Source organism: Silurus meridionalis, chromosome 11 (assembly GCF_014805685.1).
Source record: "Silurus meridionalis isolate SWU-2019-XX chromosome 11, ASM1480568v1, whole genome shotgun sequence".
NCBI lineage: Eukaryota > Metazoa > Chordata > Actinopteri > Siluriformes > Siluridae > Silurus > Silurus meridionalis.
The window spans coordinates 17,851,268-17,877,222 of NC_060894.1; the positions used below are offsets into that span (position 1 = coordinate 17,851,268).

The 25,955-nt window shown below is 37.2% G+C and overlaps 1 protein-coding gene across 3 annotated transcripts in view; it reads right to left on the reverse strand.

The window, feature by feature from the left end:
• cadm2a (cell adhesion molecule 2a) overlaps window positions 1-25,955 on the reverse strand; it is a 360,034-nt gene that overhangs the window by 53,768 nt on the left and 280,311 nt on the right. For all 3 annotated transcript variants that reach the window (XM_046861230.1, XM_046861229.1, XM_046861228.1), the window contains one exon: window positions 25,471-25,620. In XM_046861230.1, the coding sequence (XP_046717186.1) occupies window positions 25,471-25,620 (150 nt within the window). The remainder of the gene's footprint in view (window positions 1-25,470; window positions 25,621-25,955) is intronic.

Below are 25,955 nucleotides of genomic sequence, written 5' to 3' on the forward strand. Positions count from 1 at the left end.
CTCATTCTTTACCACATGCTTGTAAAAATGTGATATATATCATTCGTGGCAGCCTAGAAAACCCATCCAAATATGCAATATTTATAAGCTAATCAATTTATGGAAAAACTGTGACCTTTTAAAGTATCATAAGCTTACAAAGGGAAATGAGGTTGATTTTCTCCACATCAGTTTCATCACTTGAGATAAATGTCACTATCACAAAGTTCAGAACTATGCATTTTGCTGTGGGAATTAACTATCCAATGGATACAACAAACTCTGCCATTCCTTGTGCAAGAAAAGCACACTTAGATCTTTTACTCACTGTATTTACCACTTTGTGCGCTAAACTGGCTCCTAACCCAGTGTGTTTTTCCAGGCAAGCATCCAAAGGCAAGAGTTGAAAGTAACCTAAATAAAAAAATTCTCATGTCCTTTTGCTCCCCGAGCAGCTCTGCTGTGTTAGCTAGTGTGGGATGCTGGGACGCGTTTTTTTAGCTTGTGCTTTATATCAAAGTAACGTGCACGCAAAAAAACAGTTTTTTTATAAATGTCTGCTTTGCCGATCTTTCTCCGACAAACAAAGTGTACGCAGAAACAAATCGCGTGCCTTTGGTACTTGGATAAATCCTGCATTTATTTATTTATTTTTTATTTTTTGTCATTATTTTTAGAATGTTGAATATTTATGGGAAATAATAAATCAAAATCATTCCGGCTTTGCTCACTCGTGTTTTACATGCTTAAGCGAAGGCTTCAAATACTGACAATTATCAAACATTAACACACACACAACACACACACACACACATGCTCAAAAAACAAAACGCACCATGCTGTTATTCATTAGATTATTCATACCTGTTTCTATCAGCCCTTTGAGAAATACACTGTGATATACAGTAAATTGCACACAGGGGTTGAGAATAAAATGCCATAAACCAAAGCAAATAAAACTATCCAGCATGATGAGCAAACTTAAATCAATCCTATGAAAAGTAAAGCTAGATCACAGTGATAAATTCAGCGCTGATGAATTCTAGTGTTGCGACTGCTTTGGGAAAATTCTCCCTAGCGCTGGTCCTCAGAGCAAAAAAAAAAAGCAGCTGGGGAGAAAAAAAAAAAGAAGAAATGCAGGTGTGGAGAAGTCGGCCATGAATTTCAACTTTTTCCCTTATTAATGCCCCAACTACTTTTCAGGAAATGTATTTGCCTTAGGGAGAGAAAGTGATATTTCTCAGCAGTATGTTCTTTTCGATTGGAGCAGGAGGATGGAGACTCAGGAAGAGACGCTGGTAATGAGGAGCTGTCGGTACCTGGTGCCTCCATCTCCTCCTCCTCTTCCTCTTCGTCCTCCTCCTCCTCCAACCCACCGTGGCTGGCAGACATTCAAAAAGAAAAAGTCTCCTTTCCATCACTTTATGCTAATCCTAAACTATTATAGCTCTAGTGTGTCTGTACACTGTTGAGAGGATACGTAGAGGTGTGTGAGCAAGAGCATGAGTTACCGTAGTATTTGAGCAAAGCTGTAAATAATACTAAAAAAATAAGAAAAAAAAGCTTCTCTGTCAATTTTTTGTCCTTCATAGATTGATGATAAGGGCTGAATCTTGCAATAAAATGGCATCTTAATTTCTTTGGTTTAGCCGCAGGTCCCCGTGGTTCCCCAGAAGGCGCTCTGCTTTATGGTTTCAGTGAAGCCGGGACGTCCTCAGGATGCTGTCAGATTTATGACAAGCCTGCATTTTGAAATAAGCTCCTATTTAAAACCAGTCATTAAATTAATATTATACACTCCATGCTGTAATATCTTGCATGCCTTGTGGGCAGCTAAAAAAATTTGCTTTGTACTGCAAGGAAATCCGTCAAAAACGTTTTTTTTTTTTTTTTATTAAAAAGGGTAAATAGTTACCAAATTTAGAGTTTCCAAACTTTCAAGAATATCACCATCTCAAGTCAGGCACGGCGAATTTTTCTAACGCATCAAAGGCTTAACTAATAGATTTGAGAGCGGGATTCAGAGAGCAGCACTGAGCAGAACAGCAAGATGGATACAGCTGAATAATATATCTGCTGGCTGCTGGAGTTTTCATATTCACAAGACTGCTCCGTGATTACTTTTGGACACCGGCCCGACCTCTTCTCGTGCCGCTCACCTTTGGACGGGGGAACAGCAAGAAATATCTTTTAATATATTCCAATAAATCTGCCCTGACTTATCGAGTACAGGGGCTTACTAAAGTGTGAGGGAGGGGCAACCCTTAGATTCAATCCAACCTGTAATAAAATCTTATCGCGTTTCAGAGAATTTCAAGGAAACCGTAAAATGACCATGAATAACAAAGCATAAAGCAATACTGTCGAAAACACCAGCATCAGATTTATTATATAGAGATAGTGCTGGCAGCAGGTATTTTGAAGGACAGCAGTAAGGTTATTTGGGTTTGGTCATAATAAATATATAACTGTAAGCTGATTGTCAGCTTGCTGCAGATTTCTATAATCAGTAACAGCCTTTGTGGACTAACGATACAAGAGATAAGAGCGGTGCAGAGTAGAGTGGAACTGTGCTCTGGTAAACAGAACACTTTAGGCCACTCACACACACTAGTGATGGAGAAATGGCCTGCCACTCACAGTGCCTCAGCTCGAATGAGTGTAGGAGGAATTGTTTTTTAATAAGCGCCACAATACTGAGAACAGCAAAAGATAAAAAAAGAGGCAGGATGGGCAGAGGGAGCAGGAGAGAAAAATCCACTTACACACTGAATCACTGCCTGTGAGGTGCATGTAAGCTTTTAATAATTCATTTATTTATTGCATCAACCTATATCTAATAAACACATTAAAGAACATAACACAACCCCATTTACAAAATAGTTGGGACGCTGTATAAAATGTAGGTAAAAGCAAAAGAATGCAATGATTTGCAAATCTCATAAACCCATATTTTATATGAACATAGATAACATAGAACATAGAAAACATACCAAATGTTTAAACTGAGGTAATTTGTTTGTGTAACATGGAGGAGGCAACAAAAGGCTGGAAAAGTAAAAGTTACTTAAAAAGAAGCAACTGGAGGAACATTTTTCAACTAATTAGGTTATTTAGCAACCGGTGTGTAAAATGATTGGGTATAAAAAAAGAGTATTGTAGAAACAATTTCAGGATAATGTTTATGAACTTGTGAAGACTTTGAATGTCTCACTAAATACAATACATAATTTCATCAGAAGATTTCAAGAATTTGGAAAATTTCTGTGTACAAGGGACAAGAGTGAAAATCAACATTGGGTGTTGTTGATCTTTGGACCCTCAAGCAGTGCATGATTCAGTAATGGAAATCACTGAATGAATTCAGAAACACCTCCGGAAAACACTGTCTGTGAACATGGTTCACTGTGTCATCCACAAATGCAGGTTAATGCTCCGTGATGCAAAGAAGAAGCCATATGTGAACATGATCCAAAAATATCACTATCTTCTTTAGGCCAAGGTTAATTTAAATTAAACTAAGGCAAACTAAAATGTAATTTTTTTTTTTTAAACTATGGACACTGCATCCTCAGGACTAAAGAGGAAAGGGACTATCCAGCTTGCTATTAGCACTCGATTCAAAAGCTGGCATCTCTGATGGTATGGGGTACATTAGTATGGGCAGCTTGCACAGATGGAAAGGCAGCATTAAACCAGGATTTAGAGTAACATATGCCATAGGAAAATCTTATTTTTTAGGAAAGACTTTGCATATTTCAGCAAGATAATGCTAAACCACATACTGCATCTATTACAGCATTACATTGTATTATAAAAATCTGAATGCTGACCTTTCACCAACTGAAAACATTTGGTGCATCATGAAATGAATAATATAACAAAGAAGACCCAGGACTGTTGAGTAAATAGATTCTTGTATTAGACACGACAATCCTCTGCCAAAACACAAGCAACTGGTTTCTTCAGTTCCCAGTTCCCAAACATGGATTAAATATATATATATAATTATATAAATTTAATAATATATAAAATTCAAAAAGAGAAACAGAATGATTGATTGGAGTTTCATAAGAAAGAAAATTCCTTAGAAAGAATGTGGTCAGAGTGCCAAAACCCAGCAAAAGCAGGAACAGCAGGTATATGATGCCTCACCACCAAATAATAAATGTACTGTAGATGACTGTCATCTTGCCACAGAGTTCTTTAATCAGCAGCATCCTTGGACTAACATGGACTAACAATACAACAGATATGTGTGGTGCAGGGCAAAGTGGAAACTGCCCTGCAACAAACATTTCATTGTACAATTGTCACTGACATTTTGTGCACATGACAAATAATTGGGTCAGTGTAATGGTCAGGAAAGGTCAGACAAGGATTCTAGGTTAGCTGCACGAGTAACTCTTTTCAAGCTGCTCTAAAGACCATGAATCTCTGGTGTGTCAAAATGCAACGGTCTCTCTATAAGTCACTGGAAGAACTTGCTTTGCACCCGAGAGCTTTACTGGAACAATTTCTAAAGTTACGTGTTACATAGAGCCAAATGGCACCATGTGCCCAGTGTATGAGAGTGAATTCATCCTCTAAAGAGAGCACACCCATCAGGATAAAAATCATAAAATAGAGTGATCATTCAGAATAGCTTTGTATTGATTTGCTGTGACTTTGACCTTTAAAAACAAACAAGCACATACAATAAGAGCAAGATGTCCCTACAGCATAAAACATCATCTGTTTTGTTTTTTCGTTTTTTTGCCATGCAGTTTGTTCACCCATCTATACTCCCTTGTATATTGCTTCAACAGACACACTGTCTTTCCAAAAACTTGAAATAATTAATTATGGTCATGTGACCAATCATACAACACATTAAACTTCTATAAACTCAAGCTTATAATTTAATGCACAGCTATAGCAGCTGGTTAAGGAACTCTTTTCTTTCTTTCGGCTTCTCCCGTTAGGGGTCACCACAGCGGATCATCCGCATGTTTGATTTGGCACATGTTTTTACACTGGATGCCCTTCCTAACGCAACCCTCCCCATTTATCCGGGCTTGGGACCGGCACTAAGAGTGGCTGGGGTTGGTTCCCTGACTGGGGATCGAACCCAGGCCGCAGCGGTGAGAGCGCCGCATCCTAACCACTAGACCACCAGGGATAAGGAACTCTTTTAATTCAAATAAATAAATTTATTTGTATAGTGCTTTTAACAATTAACATTGTCTCAAATCAGCTTAACAGAGATAAGAGGTTCTAAAGTTGTATAAAGGAATGTGTAAGTTAGGTACCTATAAGTGTGTTCCTTATATTTATAAAGTTTATCCTCAATTAGCAATCCACTGGCAACTATAGCAACAAAAAACTTCCTGAGATGGCATGAGGAAGAAACCTTAAGAGGATCCAGACACAAAAGGGAATCCATCCTCATCTGGGTACCAACATTCATTACAGTTTTAGTTGTAAAGCTTTATAAACACAAAGTAACTCATAACTGTGACCAGTGTGATAGCATGTATGAACTCAAAACTCTTAGCAAATCAGTCAGCTATAGGACTGAGGGAGGTATGGATAGTTCAGTCTGAAGAAAAGCATCCACCAAAGTCACAGCAAGTACGATGTGATAGAGCAAAGTTGGTTAGAACTCTGAAGAAATAGAAAGAATGCTAAGGTTTGCTAATAAGGCTGTCAGATGGGCCAGCTGATGATGTAAGTAATGTTGTAGGTTCGAAAACTTGATTTGCTTTCTCCAGTGGGCACAACCCGAAATACAGAGAGACATGCATGAATGCACACACTGAACAACAACAAAATCCAAAGAAGCCACACACTGACACAGTCTAACATAAGCCATTATTGGAATAAAATCTTGCGCATGCATTAGCCAAAAACTTGTTGTAGAAAAGAAAACACTGTAGAGAAAAAAAAAAAAAAGGTTTCAAGAAAGTTCATTTAAAGGATTAAACAAGTAAAATTCAAGTCAAATAAACACCAATCTATACTTGAATGTGACCGTTAAGCAAGTCAAGTCAAAAAGCTTTTATTGTAATTTCAACCATATATAGGTGTCGTAGTACACAGTGAAATGAAACAATGTTTCTCCCCAAGCCTGGTGCTACATACAATAGCATAGATCTACATCACAAACACAGAGCTAATGACTAAAAGTAAGTCCTAGCTACATAAAGTGCATTGTGTACAACCTAGTGCAAACAGTTCAAGAACAAACACAGTACAAACAGACAATACAAAACAAAACAGTACAGGACAGATACACAAAATAACACCAACAGTATACATTCTGTATAATATTTTATACAGTTAATGTGGAAAAATAAAAGAAATAGGGTACGTATATACACTGCTGTATAGCAGCAGTTGGTGGCAGTTTGAAATGTGTGCAAAACAGCAACAGCAGCAATTAAGTAAATGTGCAAAAAAGAACTGAAAATAATTATAATATAGGTGGTGTTATAGACATGGATGTATATGACTTGAATATGAGTGTACACCGAACTAACCAGGCTTGTGCACGCTTGTACAAAATGAGAAAGAAAGCGCTAAAAAACATTAGCATCAGCTTAATGAACTGACTGTATCGAAGAGGCACTACAGACATGGTGCCATTTTTGTTTTGTCTGTTTTTTCTCACAACACTTCGTCAAACCCTCAATTCTTTTAATGGAAACACAACACAAGGTTTTTCTTTCTTTTTTTTTCTAACACCAAAAAAAGTCATAACCTTAAATAGTAACCTGGGATCCAGGTGTGGGTGAGTGGTGACATCTTGCTGAGGCTTGATGAGGAGGCAAAAAAAAAGAAAAAAAAGAAAAGAAATGTAATCAGATGAGATGAAAGGGGAGCTGAGGGAGAAGTACACCGACCTCCTACTGTGTTCATCACTTATCCTCTTTAACACACACTTACACAGGCAATAAATAGTAAAAGATGATTTAATGATGACATTGGAGGATAATGTGTCGTCTGGGGGAGGAGAGCAAAGTGGAATGGATTGGCTTAATAAGAGGCTCTTATACACTGCTGACACACACACATTATTGAAACGGATTCAAAGTGACCGTTTTAGGGTAATACTTTCCTCAAAAGGGCACAAGTGACTCAAAAAACACATTTGCTTCCCAGGCAGAGTTATATCTCAAACGGTTATTCAGTAAACTTCAGAAAAAGTCGTACGTGCATCAGTATGATAATTACAGTTCATCCGAGGCTGACTGTAAGGTGAGGCTTTATTCTTTCTTCCTTTGATTGTCAAACATGATCCCTCTGGCCTTGTGCTCTCCCCATATTTAGCGTAAATCTCAATTCCCATTCTAATGAGTGATAGAATAAGGACAAATTATGCTTAGGGGAGCTTGGTGTTAAGTTTAGGCGTTTTCTTGAAAGCAGCACAGAAAAACATCAAAGCCTTCTGGTATCCTGATATCTGAGTATCCTGTTCCTTACACCATGCCTACAAAAAAAAATGTTGTTCCAAAAAGCTGCAAATTAAAACTCTTGTCACAGCAAACAACTCGCAGGTTCGAGCCATTAAGCATAATTCTTCTCTTAAGGCGTACTTGCTGTCAGCCCTAGAATAAACAGTGGTGACAGAAGTAAGCCATAATCGATACCGCCTCAGACATAAGGCTATGGGTGAGGCTCATTCAATAACATTAACAAATAACCTGGCAACGAGAGCCATTATGCACTGAAAACTAAAAATGGATAAACGGAATTGATGGCTGCACTAATGCCATGTTCTATTTCCCCTCAGAGCCTACTTCGTCTCTCTAATTGCTTTAATATATGGAGGTGTGTGGTCTGATCAGTCATGCTTATCGGGGGGTCAGCAGGGCTTTCCTTATTCCCCAATAGGGTTAGATAAACCACGGATAAACGAACCCATGGCCAGGGCGTTATATCCAAGGATTAATTAAAATCCACTGCAGAGAAACCATGTTAAATCGTATGTTCAGCAGAAGCGTGTGTATTTAAGAAGTGTGACCTGGTACATTTTTGTACATTTCTAATAATTAACCGAGAACAGACTTAAGTGTATATTTTGTCCATTTTCTCCTGCGTCCCCTGTTGCATTTGGAAAATGCTTTCATCTAGAGCAACTAAAAACCTTCAGTAACCCTGGATGAGCAACCGAGGTATGGTAAGAATTTCATATAAGCAGTGGCGAACAGTAACAAAGTAAATGTAATATATTACTGCGCTTATGTAGCTTTTGTTTTGTGTATCTGAACTTTACTGAAGTATTTCCATTTGGGGAGACTTTTACTTTAGCTTCGCTAAATTTAAAAATTCAAATATCTACTTTTTTACTTAGCTACATTTAGCTAAATCAGTCATTTCTTTTTTATTTAGGAGTGGATAAATAAAACTTAACTGGTCGAGTACACAGGGAGCCACCAGTCAGGTTAGAGCACGCTCTGTTTTTAACTTGTTTTGATTGCCACTTGGCAGAGGTGGGAAGTAACGAAGTACAAATACTTCGTTACTGTACTTAAGTAGATTTTTCTGGTATCAGTACTTTACTTCACTATTTATTTTTCTGACAACTTTTTACTTTCACTTATTACATTTTTACACAAATATCTGTACTTTCTACTTCTTACATATTCAAACCAGCTTGTTACTTTTAGTATTATTTCTCATTGAGCTCTGTTTCCAGCCTATCAACCTATCTTTGCGCGGCTTTTCCACCATATCACTGGTGTACTATTTCCTGGCTATCAGACGTAAACGTAGGCAAGCGGAGCTAACAATGAGCAAGGCAATAAGAGGAATGGTTAGAGACATTCCTCAACACCAATGGCCATGTTTAAACATACAGTTCAGCATCAGTTAAACAGCAAGCAAAACATTGTATTCTTATATGCAGTGGCAGATGAAGTACACAAAGCATGTAGTAAAAGTAGAGATACAGTATGTTCACTTGGGTAAAAGAAGAAAAGTATTTGCTTTCAAATGTACTTAAGTATCCAAAGTACTATGATTTATTATTGGCTATAATGTTCTCATTATTTTTGTCACAAGACTTTTGCTTAAGCAACTTAGTTTATGTAAAAAGACTCTAATGTTACTTAGCACACCAATCTATTAATAGAATGATATTAATTAGTCAAACACTGTTTGATATCTTTTAAAAATAATCATTTTCAACTACTTCAAAATATTTGTGCAAATAAAATGTAGTAAGAAGAAATATTTTACTCAAGTACAGATTTGTGAAAAAGCTACCTAAGTACAGTAATGAATTTACTTGGCTACTGTCCACCACAATTAAAATGTGATCAGACTCTATGGTATAGAAGTTTGAAATGTAATTTCACTCAGTGTGGTAAGTTAAAATGTGATCAGACTCTGTGGTATATAATAGGTTTAAATGTGATCAGACTCTGTGGTATAGTAGGTTTAAATGTGATCAGACTCTGTGGTATAGTAGGTTGCAATGCGATAAGACCATGTGGCATTGTGAGCCAAGATGTCACCAGACCATGTGGTGCTGTGGGCTGGGTGTTATAAAGCCATACTGCGTCTCAGTAGGATATCAGGAGTGTCAACCTGTGGGACTTTACACCACATATGGGCTTGTCTCCATCACTTAAGACCCAGATATCATCAATAATTTGTCAAATCAAAAGAGTAAAAAATATTGCTCATTCATATGATGTTCTGACGTTTTAAAGGTACAACTTATTAAGACATAACAAAGCATTCTTAACTAGCTTATACAAAGAATTCACATATGCATTGAAGCATTTTTTAAAAATTCTCCTATTATTTATCCGATTCTCCCCTAGTTTATTATAATGTCAGAGTCCATATCCTTATCCTTGATTTTTCAGCACCAAAACTAGAAAGAAAAAAATGGTATGTGTCTAAGAAATTATCATTCTTCTTATACGTTATCTATACATAATGAAACATACAAATTTCAGAATGCAGGTCTCATCTTCAACAAAATTTCACTTGAATAAAAAAAAAAAAAAAACTATAATATTAAAGTAAGAATTGTAAAGTCTAAGTAGAGATTTTAGACCAGGTTTAGACCTTTAACTTGAAGCAAAAAAATCTCAGATAGATGCATTTTAATTAAACCAGATTGACATTGAACAAACCTTACGACCTCGTAAACATTACAAGCCGACAATAATATAATGAATCCACCCGCTATAATTCCCCAAGGTTGTTTATTTGAACAATTTAGAAGCTGCTATGATTCATGCACCAATTTTAAACTTATTCAGTGGGAGTTGGTTTAATATCTGATAAATTGGCCAGCAGAGAAAATAAAGACGTCCATGCCAGGTTTATTGTTTAATCTACGATGTGGGTGGATTGTCCATACTTTAATTGAACCCTGTAATGTCACAGGGGACAGTTTCATTTGCCTTTTAGGGGACTGGCAGCGACTCCTACTAGCCAAGTCAGCTCATTTAAACTAAAGAAGTGGGAGGATTGTTATATAAAGTGCATATAAGACCAGGGTCTTTGATGGCTTTTTTTTTTTTTTTACTTCTGGCAAAAGTTTCTTTTCATTACAAATTGTTTAGAGCAATCCAGTTCTTCATTAGAAAATCAATTATTTACCACAGGAGGTTATTGAATACATCTCAGCTTTGATCAAGATGGCTATAGAGGTTGAAAATAATAATAAAAATTGTAATGCAATAACAAGGGCATTAAGTTACTGAATTGTACAATCTGAATGTAAGTTACCAATGTATGTGTACACACATGGGCAACTATATTTATAATGATTGATAATGAGACAATGAAAGAAATTCTGCTCAACAATACCAGCTTCCAATCTAAAACATCTTCAGTTGGGCAATTAAGCCTCGGAATGGACCAATGCAAGGTTTGTGGTGCCTTCTAAGTTCTACTTTGCAAGTTGTAATAAAGGCATTTTATACCTTTACACATCTGACATGCAGAGTGGGAAAAACCATGTTTGCTCTTTAAAAAGCCACCAGTCCTGGCGATTTTACAGTTGAAGGCTTGAGAGGGTACTGGTAGCATTTTCAGTGAACTTTAAACATTCCTGCAAGAATTTTTGGACGGAGATTTCAATATACAGAAGTAACAAGAAAGGACAACAGTAAGTAGAGTCAGCTAACTGTCTAATTTTAGTACTAACTCTAAAGTTGATGATCACCTTCTCAAAAAAAAACTGTTACTTAATCATTTAAGTATTGTGTCTGTACACTGTACAGTATTAACTTTAGCCAGTACTGCTCTAAAGCAGAGAAGGTTACAGTGCTTTACACTGTGTAGGCAACCATGATGATTTGACAGCACTTCATAAACAAATGGCAAGGATCTTGTAGTTGAAGACTTGAAGACTACCTCAAGTTGACAAGTTAAAAGTTAAAGGAGCATTTTGTCTGCGGCTTTTACTGGTTGTAGGCGGAGAATTACAGGTATCACTGGTCTAATTTCACGAGCTCAGTGACACTCAGTGACAACAGTGACTTCCATCCCTCTCTTTCTACTTTCCTCCACTTTCAATTCCTGTCTAAATGTTGGGCTCAAAAGCGGAGCAGCAAAAGAAAAACACAATAAAGCTGGGGAGCCTTGAATGTCCAAAAGCCATCAAAAGAGTGCCAAGAGCAAAAACAAAGCCAGAATCTAACAAAGAAACAAGAATGACATCACCATGTACAAAAGACAAACCCTATGAAAACAGTATTCACTTTAAAGACATTTTTATGTGTGGGTTTGAAAACCCATTGTGTACTTAGATTGGTGCATAGGAACACCCTAACCAACCTAATTGCCAATCATTCACTCATGTGGCAGCAGTACAACGCATAAAATTATTACGGGTCAAGAGACTGACATCAAACACCAGAATGGGGAAAAAGTGTGATCCTTGCACCTTTAAATGTGGCATAGTTATCGGTGCCAGATGGTTGGTGTGAGCATTTCTGAAACTGCTGATCTTCACACATAGCAGTCTCTAGAGTGTACATAGAATAGTGTGAAAAACAACAACCAAAAAAAAAATGTTTCGTGTGTGGAGGGTCTGCCAATGGAAAGAATTTATTGATGTGAGATTACAGGAAAATGATCACACTGATCTGAGCGGACATGATGATTATAGTAAAACAATAACACTCTTTACATCTGTGGTACATCAATGAATGGATGAGAAGCAGCAGGAAAAAAAAAACATATTGGGTTCCACACCTGAACGCTTGAAACTGGACAGGCTGGACCAGGTGATAGACTGGACAGTCTTTTTCAAGTCTTCAGTTTGGATGGTTTTGTGCCCTTAATAGCCTCAACTTCCTGTTCTTGGAATTGTCAGGAGTGGACTCCAGTGTGTTGTCGTAGCTCATCCACCTCGAACATAGATATTGTGTGCATGCTTTTCTACACACCACAATTCTAAAGAGTAATTATGTTTACTATGTGCTTCCTAGCAGCTATCTGGCCATTTTCCTCTATTATCAACCAGGGACTCAATGGTTAAAGTTTGATTGTGTATCAGAAGGTCACAAGTTCAAATCCCAGCACAACCAGGCTGCCACTGCTGGGCCCTTGACCAAGGCCCTTAACCCTCATCTGCTCAGGTGTGAAGTTGCTTTGGATAAGGGCATCTTTCAAAATGCTGTAAATGTAAACAAGGTGTTTCTAACCACAGATCTGATATTCACTTGTTATTTGTGATTCGCACCATGCTGTTAATCTCTACAGACTGTTTATCAAGAGTTTCTGAAATACTCAAATCTGGTACCTACAACAATGCCATGATCACAGCATTAACTAAAACTCTTGATCTGTATCTGCATTTTCATACATTGTGCTGCTGCCACATGACTGAATCATTGGATAATTGTATAAATGAGCAGACGTACAGATGTTTCTATTAAAGTCGACTGTGAGTGCATAACTGTGCATCTCCTACTCTGCCCAAGGCTGACAACTTGGAATCTTCTAGAAGATAATAAGGAATGAAGAAGATTCCTCTTTCTTGCCAGTGTCATTTTTTTTGTCCTCACTCTTCCTTCTCTCTCTTTCAGATTGACACATGGTCTCTTTAATAAGGTACCTGTGACTCAACTCTCCATAATTGGCTCCTTCACTCAATCATTTCCAGAACTAATGTGCTTTTTTCTTCGTGACAAATAAGAGAAAGGAGAGATAATGTGTCTCTGACATGCACACACACACACACACACACACACACACACACGCTCAGGTCATCACTTTCTTTCTGCCCGTCACAGATCATCAGGTTTTAGTTGGTAAGGAATTGAGCACTAATACCCCGAACATAAGGACCCACACTTCTACAAGTCCTACACATTCAAATTTGTCTGCTTACCTCACAACAGCATGTTGGATGACATGGCCATTTTCAAAGTTTGCTGCTCTGCATCTTAACTATTTCATTAGAAAGCTCTTCTGGAGCCACACAGTGCAAGACAGTTTTGGAACAGCTAAATCAGGGAGGGTTAAGCCAAGAGTGCAAAGGATACTGACAACTAATCTGAGGAAAAACACTTTTAATTCACTTATAAACTTCCATTAGAAAAATATAGTCTCTTCATTTAGTTGATTGAATAATATATTAAATTATATGACGTTATATTATTTTTTTATTATATAATTTTATATAAAATTATATTATATTATATTATATTATATAATATTAAAAATATATTATATTATATTATATTAAAAATATATTATATTATATTATATTATATTAATAATAACTTATTATAGCATGTAAATCATATAAAGCACCATGACTTACTTGCTAATTGTTTGATATAACGACCAGATACATCTGAATAAAAAAAGTAAAAAATAGAAAAAACCTGTACATGCAACCTATATAAACCTGTGATAAATCTACATAAATGTATATTCTTGACATGTGTCATAAGGACCAGAGATGGCAAAAGTACACACATTCTACACTAAAGTATAAGTAAAAATTCTTATGTTTTACTGCATAAATTTTTCACTCAAGTTAAAGTAAAGAAGTTTAGGCTTTGACATGTACTTAAATAAAAAGTTGCTGTTATTATTATTACTATATTACCTGTTTTATTGTCATGAATAATATATAAATAGGATCTTGCACATCCTATTCATATATTAACACGAAAGAATTTCAAATGTTGTTACTTAATGAATGTATCATGCAGAAAATCCACCATATAGAACACAAGCAGAGAAAATATGATTATCAGATGATTAGAAATGTCTGTGTTCTCAGTCATGTTTACATCGCTGACTCCCTCTGTCACATCCACGTTATCCCCATACTTCTTGTTGCATTCTGCCTTGCTTGTTGTTAGCTTTGTAAACTAGCATACGTTTGTGGTGCGTGATAGCCAGGAAATGTACACCGGTGGCAGGTGGAAACATATAACATGACATAGTATTTGTACTTCATTACTGACCAGCAGTACGAGGTGGTATCAACAAGTTTTGAGACTTGCTGTGTTTACAAGAAAGTACTCTATTAATCTAATGCAACACACTATCAACTTCAAAATAGTCTGCTTGTGCCGAAGTAAAGGGCTCCCAGCATTCCTGCCACTTCTGGAATGTGTCCTGGAAGTCTTCTTTTTCAAAGCGAATCAAGCATGGAGTCAAAACGATGACCTTGGTGCTGAATCTTTATCTTTGGGAAAAAGACAAGGTTTGCAAGAGCCAAATCTGGCAAGTAAAGTGGGAGCATTCGTGAGATCATGTGGATTGTTCTCCGACAATCATCCTGCACAAGTAACCGAATGGTTTTCACATTTTCGGGGTTTGAACTCGTTAAGGGTCTTCCTGACCTTTCGTCGTCTTCCAGTGATGTTCTTCCACTCTTGAAGCATACGTGCCACTCAGAAAACCCTAAATGACTGCAGCTTCGTCATATTTAAAAACATATGTCAACGTGTTTGTAGCAGATTTGCCGTTGCGTGCAAAATTTTACCTTTCTTTATAACTTGCTATCCATGATAAAAATTTGCAGACCTGGTAACGCACGTGGTCAAAATAGCACCAGTTAGCACTATTAGTCTCGAAACTTTTTGATTCCATCTCATATATGCTGTATTATGTTTCGTGACACTCAGAGGCTGTTAATAGCCCAGGCTGGCATTAAAATTGTCTCTAACTTACTGATGATCTATTAGATTCTAAACAGGAGAAGTTTTTTTTATTTGTCAGTCATCATATGTGCAGACATACAGAGGAATCAAAATACCATTTCTCTTCTCTCTCATCAAGTGTTTTTATGGCAAATGCAATAAAAAAAAGTTTGTATAGGCAGTCAGTGTAATAGCAGTCAGTGCAATCTAGAACAGATTTTGTATGTAGGTAACAGCAGTCTACTTGTATTAAATAGACATATATATATATATATATATATATATATATATATATATATATATATATATATATATATATATATATATATATATATATATATATATATATATATATATATTCTCTAAAACATTTGAGTGTGTAAGGTGCAAATATATGTCCTAGTATAGTGCAGCAATGTCAGATTTAAAGAATTTGTACATGTAACGGTTTTTAAATAGGTGTTTATAAACAGGTCCATTTGTGCAGAATTCTGCAGAGACTATAAAGTGTCTTATGTGCAATGAAAAAGTGTGGGGTAAGCAGTAAATTCTCAGAGTTTAGGAGTTGGTGCAAGAGGGGGGAGGTAATGGACAGAGTTCAGCATCCTGACAGTCTGATGGATAAAGCTGTTTGAAAGTCTTGTGGAGTGAGCCTTGAGGCTCTGGTACCTTCTCCCTGAAGACAGGAGGCTAAAGTGGAGGTTTGATGGGTGTGAGCTATCAGCAGCGATGCTGATGGCTCTTCTAGTGAGACGAGTGTGAAGGATGTCCATAAGAGAGGACAGAGAGACACCGATGATCTTCCTGGCTGCATTCACTATGCGTTGCAGAGTCTTTCGACAGGAGGCAGTGCATCCTCCGTACCACACAGTTATGCAGCTGGTGAGGGTGCTCTCAATGGCGTCCTGATAAAAGGAGCACATAATGGGAGGTGTTTTTCTCAGTTTGCAGATGAAGTAGAGGTGTGACTAAGCTTTCTTGGCCAGTAATGTGGTGTTGTCATCCAGGCAAGGTCCTCAGAGATATGCACTCACAGGAACCCTCTCCACTGTGGCACCGTTGATGGTTAGTGTAGGTGCTGTGGAGGTCCTCATCTGAAGAGAAGAATTTCTTTGGTCTTTCCCACGTTGAGGAAGAGATTGTTGTTGTTACACCACTGGACCAGTCAGTTCACCTCGCTCCCGTAGTCCACATTTTGTTGTTGTTGATGAGGGCCACTACAGTCATGTCGTCTGCGAACTTGACGATGGGATTGGTGGTGTAACTGGGTACACAATCATGGGCCAACAGGGTGAATAGCAGTGGGCTGAGCACACACCCTTGTGGTCTTAGATGTTTTTCCGCCGACCCGTAAATTTTGTGGTCCAGGACCCAGTTACAGAGAGGTGAGTTGAGTCCCATGTGTCTCAGTTTGTTGAATCAAAACACTCTAAATAAGATGGTGAGTAAATTCTGCTTCAGGTCTCCATATCCAACCCTCACTTAATCCCTAACAACCAGAAACAACCAACCCACAATATCTTATTAGCTAGGATAAGGATTAGGTATTCGTTTAGCAGGAAAGTGAAGGGCGGAGTCCGACACACCAGGAACGGCTACAGTGAAATGCACACACTTGTTTATACACAGGCATGTGCATTATTCATTAATAATACACCATTACATATTGTAAATAAGCTGATTTGTTGGTCTAGTGAGCACAGGAAAGGCACAGCAGAGTAATTCATAAGTGAAACATTGGCACACACACAGACACAGACACAGACACACACACACACACACACACACACACACACACACACATACACACACCAAATATATGCGTATTGACATACTTTCATCAAGAACTATTAAGCAGGAGAGAGCCACAATCCTGTAGAGAAATATAAAGATGGTGCTGTGTGCGTGTGCATGTGCGTGTGTGTGTGTGCGTAGGCGAGAGATGAAAAGTGAGAGAAAATCGAGCGTGGTGAAAAGGAATGGTATAGTGCTAAGACAGAAGGCTTGACAGGATGGATAAAGAAAAAAGGTAGCGTAAGTGAAATCAACAGCATCCTTGTGAGTGTGTGTGTGTATCGAACATGACGAACAGATGCAGAAGGGTCAGAAATGAATTTGAAAATGCTGACTAATTTGGCTAAGAACACATCATCATACACTCCTGCGAGCGAGAGAGAGAGAGAGAGAGAGAGAGAGAGAGAGAGAGAGAGAGAGAGAGAAAGAGAAAGAGAAAGAAGCATAAAAGCAAAGCAATAAACAAAACCAATGGCCAGCTCGTCTGCATTGTAATTATGGGAGAGATAATTATGAGTGATGGTAGAGGCAGCCAGGCTCTGGGCTGAATGGAGCAGCTGGAGAAGTCATGTGGTGTTACCCTGCATGCACTCACAAGGGGCCAGACTGTTTACATGCTGCAGCACTGACACACACACATACACTCACACACACAAACAGCCTGTATATCTGTATATACACTAAGCATATACAGTTTTGCACTTTGCATATGACAGATATCTCTGAAATTTCCATTAAAAAAGAAACCTCAGACAGCACCTTTTCCCTCACTACACGTATGCTGTCCTCTTTCCTCCCTATTTTTCCGCCCTCCACATGATCTTATCTGCTGTTTGTTTTCCACTCTTTTTGAATCCTGAACCACAGCACCTCTAGTGAGCCTGTAGAGCTGGGTCTGAATTCTTTTTAGCCCAAACTGTAGATCCACTCAGTTTTTCAGTTTAACACCGATCACACCCTCCAGTGTTGGTGATATTTCTCACTCTCCAGTGTTTGTAACGTTTTAATGATTTGTTATCCCACTCTTGGTTTCACCCAAATAAGGATGGTTTCTGGTAAGGTTTCTTCCTGAGCTTTTCCTTGCAACATTCACCTCAGGCTTGATCTTCAAGGATAAATACACATAATGACTTATACAGTATTTAAATGTTTGTTTTATAATTCTTTTATTCTCTAAAGCTGCTTTGAGACAACATCCATTGTAGCACTACAGAAATAAACTTGAAGTGAATTGAATTGAGCCTGTGTCAAGCAAGACATTTTTGAGATGAAACTAGGAAAAGTATATCCAAAATCCAAATATAAATGTCATAAAAAAATGCCATGTACCTCAGTTTGAACTGAAGCAAGAAAATGGCAAAAACAACTTTATCAAAATAAATAAATAAATAAATAACCTGACTGTGTATATTTCCTCATTTTAATTCACATTACAGCGATGTCTCTTTTGTTACAGGGGGTGTTTAAACGATATTACAGGATCAGAAATGCGATTTATCTTATCATAATTTCGCTAATTAGTCATCTGGGTGCTAGCTAGCATGGAATGCTGCCTTATTGCTATGGTAGTACAGTAATAAATGGGGAAAAACAGAAAGACAACACTTGTGAATCCAAAGAGACACTGTAATAGATTTATAATTCAGTTCAGACTAGCATGTTTGGTTTGAAAAGATACCACTCATTAGCTAGTTTCCACCAATGCTAAAGCTGATTACCTTCAAAAGAAAAATGCACTCATAAAATATGGTATATTTTTGGCAGGTGTAGCTTTTTTTTGACCCTAGTACCTTCACTAAGTAGAGATCCATCACTTTACTATGTTTGCTTTTTTATTTTTATCGAATGTCACAGTACGATACACTCTACTTCGCTAGCATATGTTAAACACACCCAGGCACAAATGAAAAACATTCAAGAAACAAGTGTCAATGGAGAAACATTTCTACAATCCCCCTCAAGGTAGGAACAAAATGTCCACCATTTCTCTTTCTCCCATTTCTCATTGTCACTCCTCTACTGGGCTAAACAGCCACACAGACACAGGCTCGTGCACACACACACACACACACACACACACACACACACACACACAGGCTCACACATTTCCATTGGGCTAAAAAAAATCTCTTGCCACCTGTTTATATAACACACAGCAGAATGAGTCGCTTGCACTCTCACACACACTCACACACACACACACACACACACACACACACACACAGCCTCCTGAGCAATCTCTGCTAAAAGCACTTTATTGTTCAGCCACAGACAGAGCTTGTGGTTTGGCCCGCTGAGTTAGACTTGGACTGGCTTGTATTAAAATATAAAAGATCTACTTATCAGAAGTGTGAATATCTTTGAAAAAAGAAAGAAAAGAAAAAGAAAAATACCTTCTCCATCCATATCTGCATGCAAATTACAATCACAGTCAAGCCCATGAGACCATTTTATTGAAATATTCAACAGACATGTGGTTTGGGAGAATATGGGAGAATATATATATGTGTATTTTATTAATTTTTTCAATTTCATTTTGCTACAGACGTGGTTTGTAAGCTCTGACTTGTGGGCTTTCTGACCATCCAATCAAAGCACGTGAAAATGTCGACGTTACTGTAGTAGCAATCTTTCGATTTCTTATCTTCTTTGCCCCACTTTTAGAGAAAAGATTGGGTAGAACATTGACAATGTAAATGTAAAAAAATGTAATAAAAACAAAAAACAAAACTGGAAATATGTTTTAGTCAAAAAGTCTCTCCAACTTTAACATCTTTGTACTAAAAGTTCTACATAATGACGTCTAATAAACAATACAAAATGAAATTAGAGCTTCATTTTCCATAAAAACGCATACATTCAGAAATATTGATATTTATTGAAGCATGAAATTCACTTACTAAATTGCATCTATAAAAAGAATAAACAATAAATAATTAAATAAACTTTTTTTTTTTGGCTTTTAGAGTTACTGTACGCCTGCTAGATGGCCTTGTGTCGCTAAGTCGAAACCTGATTGGTTAAAGCAGCAGCTTCCTTCTCGTTTTCTTTTTCGGTATAGGTGTCCGCACTGTGTCCGCACTTTTCTTTGACCTGGCAACACTTGATGTCTGAAATATAAATATTGGATAGAAACTACAACTGGAAGGTTTAGAGACTAATGGTGCTAACTGGTGCTATTCAGATCAAGTGCGTTACAATGTCTATGGTTATTGTTGTATTGTTAGTAAGCCTTCAGCTGTAGTTTAGGCTACAGGTAGACACGGATAACAAAACCTGGTAACCAGTGCACTGAAATGCTTGTGTTGTTCAATAAATGTGTAATTTAAGCAATGTTTAACATTATCGGCTATCATATATCCGACATCGGCTGCCCTGATTTCTAAATATCAGCATCAGCCAGAGAAAAACCCATATAGGTCGACCTCTACTTGACACACTTGGAAAAGAAGACTTTCAGGACACATTCCGGAAGTGGCAGGAACGCTGGGATAAATAAAGTACTTTCTTGTAAACGGAGTTAGTCTTAAAACTTTTCGATACCACCTTATATTCATGGATAAAAAAAGTATGACTCTGATAGTGTTTAGGCCAGCAGAGAAGGCCATGCTGGCCCTCAGGGGGCCCACTACTGGTGTAAACTGCCCTTTCTAAACTAAGACCTCTAGTCTTGTTCCGATGAGTTTCCTTCAGCTAGATAATTTCCATACAGTCCCAAATTCACAACCTAGGATCTGCTATAGAAATTGAGAGAGTTTATGTTCTGAAAATGAGAGATTTTAAAAAGCCGGCTGTTTTTCATGCCTGTTCCAGTATATATATATATATATATATATATATATATATATATATATATATATATATATATATATATATATATATATATAATTACTTTTCTCGGCCACATTGTTATGTTTCTGCCATTATGTAATTCATCCGTTGCACAACTCTTTAGTTATGCAAACTACAGCACACATCCAAATCCTCCCCATTAAACAGCTTCGGCTCTGCACACCTGCAAGTCACACAGCACTGCTTTGCTCATAACCCTGCACTTTTACACACGTACACACGTTTAAACACAAATACAGTACACACACGTACTCCAACAGATGCTGTTCAATCATGGACCTTGCCTGCGAAAACAGGGCAAGTATTACCAGCTTGGTGCTGAGTGCAGAATGTGCATAAATGAATTAAAGACCACTTTACACAAAGCTACAGGCAAAGGTGAAGAGTTCAACAAGCTACGGATTTGCTCAGGCCCTTGAAAAAAAAAAGAAAATAAAAAAAACGCAGGGGTTCACACTGTGAAAAAACGAACAACTTTAAGCGAGGCTTTAATCGAGGGATACAATATATACAGTACACTGTAGGGAGAATTCATTTAAAAATCTCTAAATTAATTCATTTCTATTCCATCTCCGGTCTCGATTCTAACATTCTCAGTGCAAATAATTTGTGCAAAATCTGTGCACTTGGACCAGTTGAGTGGGCTGAATGGGTGTGTTTTGGGCTATTTCCAAAAGAAATTATGTGCATACATTAAGTCAGTGGAGGAAACAATGTGTATATTTAAGTAATTTCAGTGATTTTTGGGTTTGCTGAGTATTTCCAGTAGTTACAGCAATATTTTGAATAAATCAGGTATGAAAGCTACTCACAGACTAGTGAGACTTCAAGCGAGACTTTCCGCAACCTAATCCAGTGAGATCCGTTCTGTTCGAAATAAACTATGAATAAATTCATTTTTGACTGCAGATATAATTTTGCATTATCATGGCCATAACCTAGTTTGAAAGTGTGCCGTGGATGAACCAAAAAGTCCTACATTGATTTGCCATTTAAGCCACAATTTCATGATAGTAGTTTTGTATTGCTTAAATACATTCACAAAACAATAATGTGATGTGCTGTTTTTTTATTTTTTATTATTATCCGTTATTTATTTATTTTTTATAATCCAGGACAAAAAAAGGAGTAATTTTCCAGTTTCTTCTGCACGTAAAAGAAAAATCAAATGAAAATGAAATTTTTTTATGTCTAATTACAGAAATTTTTTTTATGTCTAATTACAAAACTGCAGCAGAAATACCTCACAGTAGTTTCAGATCAGATGTGGGTGGAGCTTCTACAGTCAATATAGCAGCGTTCAGCACAAAAACTCCACTGTTCCCCATATTCACGCACAAATTACTCTGATATTGAGGAAGATGACATTCTTTTTTTCACATTTTAAGGTGAGGTTCCATTCTGACTAACCTGATTGATCATCCAGCTACAGTATCCAGCCCTTCATTTTGTTGTGTTCAACTTCCTGTGTCGTTGAACACATTAATTTGACATTAATTACACAATTTTTTTTTCTGTTTTCTGTTGAAATTTAAATGACCTGAAGTTACACATACTGTGTATATTTTATCTATTGTTTTTGTGTTTTAAAAATGAAAAATAAAACAGGAATAACTAGGATTAAAAGCTTTTTTTTGTCTTAAAATTTAAAATATTTAAAAAGTTTCTTGGTACCTGTACCACATTCTACTAGATTGTCTGCGATCTCTGAATATGTTTCTATAGTTTCTATCAAATTATTTATCAAAAAAAGGGTGGCCATTTCTTTCTTAAAAAACCACCAATGAAATTCACTTTGACTTCTAGGTTAGAATGTTAAGCCTGGCAACTTTGTGCACTTTAAGACACTTATTATATTTGGAATTGTGAGATTTTAGTTATTATGTTATGTGATTTAATGAATAAAAAAGGTAATAAATAAGAAATTATTTATTAATTCTTTTGTGTGTGTGCTCAGAAACAATAAAAAGTATAAAATCAAATATAAAATCAAACAAGAAATGAAGGCATTATAATTCACATTTTGTTTTTTTTTAAACTGTGAATTTAAGACACTTCCACAAACCCATTGATTAGATAAACCTTCCAACGAGTGGAAAACTGACATCCACAAATCTAGTATATATTTGTCAGATGTATTTATTTGCAATCACATTCACCATTCCCAAGTGCTTTTCTGGCAAAGTACGTCCATTTGCATTGACCGGGTTATGTGGTTTGCACTTTTAGTTCTAAAAGCATCACATTTTAAAGTCTGAAATCAATAAGCAGTGAAACCTTTAATCATAAGCTTACACAGACAGGTTTCCATGCGGTTTTTCACACATATTGTAGGTCTTTGGCAGGTCAAGACCTGGATTGCACTATTTGAATTTGATATTTGATCCTTGATAACATCAACAAATTTGACGCAAGGAACAAGGACAAGGGAACAAAAACTAATTTATACTTTGCAGAATGTCACAGTGGACTGAACATTTCATTTCTGTATTGAATATAACATGAGATCTAAACATGCTCAAAAAGCCATTATTCAATCTATGGATATGTAGACATACACTTTATGAACAAAAGTACTGGGACACCTGATTTTCCCAGCTATATGTGGTTCTTTCTTTGGATGCAGTAACATTAGATTTTCCCATAACTTGAACTAGGAGACCCAAACCTGTTCCAGCATGACAATGCCCCTGTGCACTATGAAAACACCATGATGATATTTATTGCAGGGGTTGGAGTGGAAGATCTCCTGACCTCAACCCTATTGAACCCTTTTGTGATGAATTGGAATGCTATGTGCACCTCAGGCCTCCTCACCTCACCTACATCAGCACCTGACTTTACTAACACCCTTGTGTCTGAATGAGCACAAATCTCCACACGCACACTCCAAAATCTCAAGAAACATCAGAAAAGTGGAGGGAATTATAAAATCAAATTGAGGCTAAATGTGGAATGCGATGCTCAAAGAGCACATACCAAATAAATGACCAGGTGTCCACAAACTTTTGCAATATATTGGGAGATCTATTAATATGTACAGGAAAACGATTAGCCTTTATGCCTATGTGCAAAACAATAACATCAATAAACTTTTCTAGTCAGATCTTGTGGCTTTTTACTGTAATTTCAACCATCTACATTGCACACAGGACGCACCCAAATGAAACAATGTTCTAGGTGATCTACTGCCATTGAAACATGGTTCTAGGTGATCTACTGCCATTGAAACATGGTTCTAGGTGATCTACTGCCATTGAAACATGGTTCTAGGTGATCTACTGCCATTGAAACATGGTTCTAGGTGATCTACTGCCATTGGAACATGGTTATAGGTGATCTACTGCCAACACATCCATGTTTCAATAGCAGTAGTTCACCTAGAACCATATTTTGAAAAGCAGTAGATTATATTTATCATCTAGAACCATGTTTCAATGGCAGTAGTTCACCTAGAACAATGTTTCATTGGCTGTAGTTCACCTAGGACCATGTTTCACTGCCAGTGGGTTATCTAGATAATCTAAAACCATGTTTCAATGGCAGTAGCTCACCTAGAACCATATTTTGAAAAGCAGTAGATTATCTAGATCATCTAGAACCATGTTTCAATGGCAGTAGTTCACCTAGAACAATGTTGCAAGGGCTGTAGTTCACCTAGAACCATGTTTCACTGCCAGTGGGTTATCTAGATAATCTAGAACCATGTTTCAATGGCAGTAGTTCACCTAGAACAATGTTTCAATGGCTGTAGTTCACCTAGAACCATGTTTCACTGCCAGTGGGTTATCTAGATAATTTAGAACCATGTTCAAATGGCAGTAGTTCACCTAGAACCATATTTTGAAAAGCAGTAGATTATCTAGATTATCTAGAAGCATGTTTCAATGGCTGTAGTTCACCTAGAACCATTTTCCAATAGCAGTAGATTATCTAGATCACCTAGAACCATGTTTCAATGGCAGTAGATCATCTAGAATAGTTATTTTATTAATGTCCTATGTAAATCAGCCTCACCTACAATCCATAGATGTTCTAAAGCATCAAACTGGTCTAAAGTGTAAATGTGTAGGTATTTGCAAAGCATTGGTTTGGCTTTAATGCTGTGGATACTCTGAAAAGAGAGATATGATCAAAGAGTGTGTAAATGCTCTAAAAGCCATTGGATGAGCATGGTGTCTTACATCATTTATCAAATGTAATATGTTAGCAGCCCACAACATAAATCATGGCACTGCCCTAGTTTGCTATGTGTGTGGGAGAGCAGGAGAAGGATAGCGAGAGAGTAAGAGAGAGAGAGAGAGAGAGAGAGAGAGAGAGAGAGAGAGAGAGAGAGAGAGAGAGCACAACAAGAACTAAGATAGACAAAGGGAGATGCATGAGAGATAAAGAAAGTGGGTATAATTGTGTGCATCACTCTCGCTCTCTTTTCCTCTGTGATACCGTTGACAGGCTGCTCGTTTGAAGACCCATACATTACATACCTCTAAAATTTCTCAAATAACAGTCTGGGTTTTTTTCTTTTTCAATCCACTGTAGTTTTGCAGTTAAATCACATAACACAGGAAAAAAAACCCTAAAAAACCAAACACCATAAATCAATTTCGCCCAATACACTGCAAAAACCAGAACCCTAACACTAAACACATTTCATCCGCCAACTAAAGCAATAAGTCACCGGTCACTCGGATCCCTTCCGTCCTAATATCTTTGGGTCTGCCTCACTCACCTTTCTTATCCCCAAAGAAGAGAGTTTGCTGTGCTGGGTTTGACCACTGGAGGGAAGTGTTGTCATTATGATCCACGCGACAGGTCAGGTTGGCCGTCCCTCCCTCTGTCACCGTCACATTCTGGACAATTGGGAACTGGCCTTGGGCTCCTGGGAAACAGGTGTGGAAAGAAAAGCAGATTGTGGTCAGGTGTGCACACAAAGTGGCCTCACAGGGAAAGAAAATAGCTTAACTGTTACTTGGTGTTAGACGGTGGTGAACAGTAACAAAGTAATAGTCACTTTAGTACTTTAGTAAAGTATTTCCATTTGGTAAGACTTTTACTTTTAAATATCTTACTTTTTACTCAACTACATTTTGCAAAATCAAGTCAAGTCAAGTCAAGTTTATTTCTATAGCGCTTTTTACAACAGACATTGTCTCAAAGCAGCTTTACAGAAATCAAGTCATGGTGAATGGTGTGCATTTATCCCTGATGAGCAGC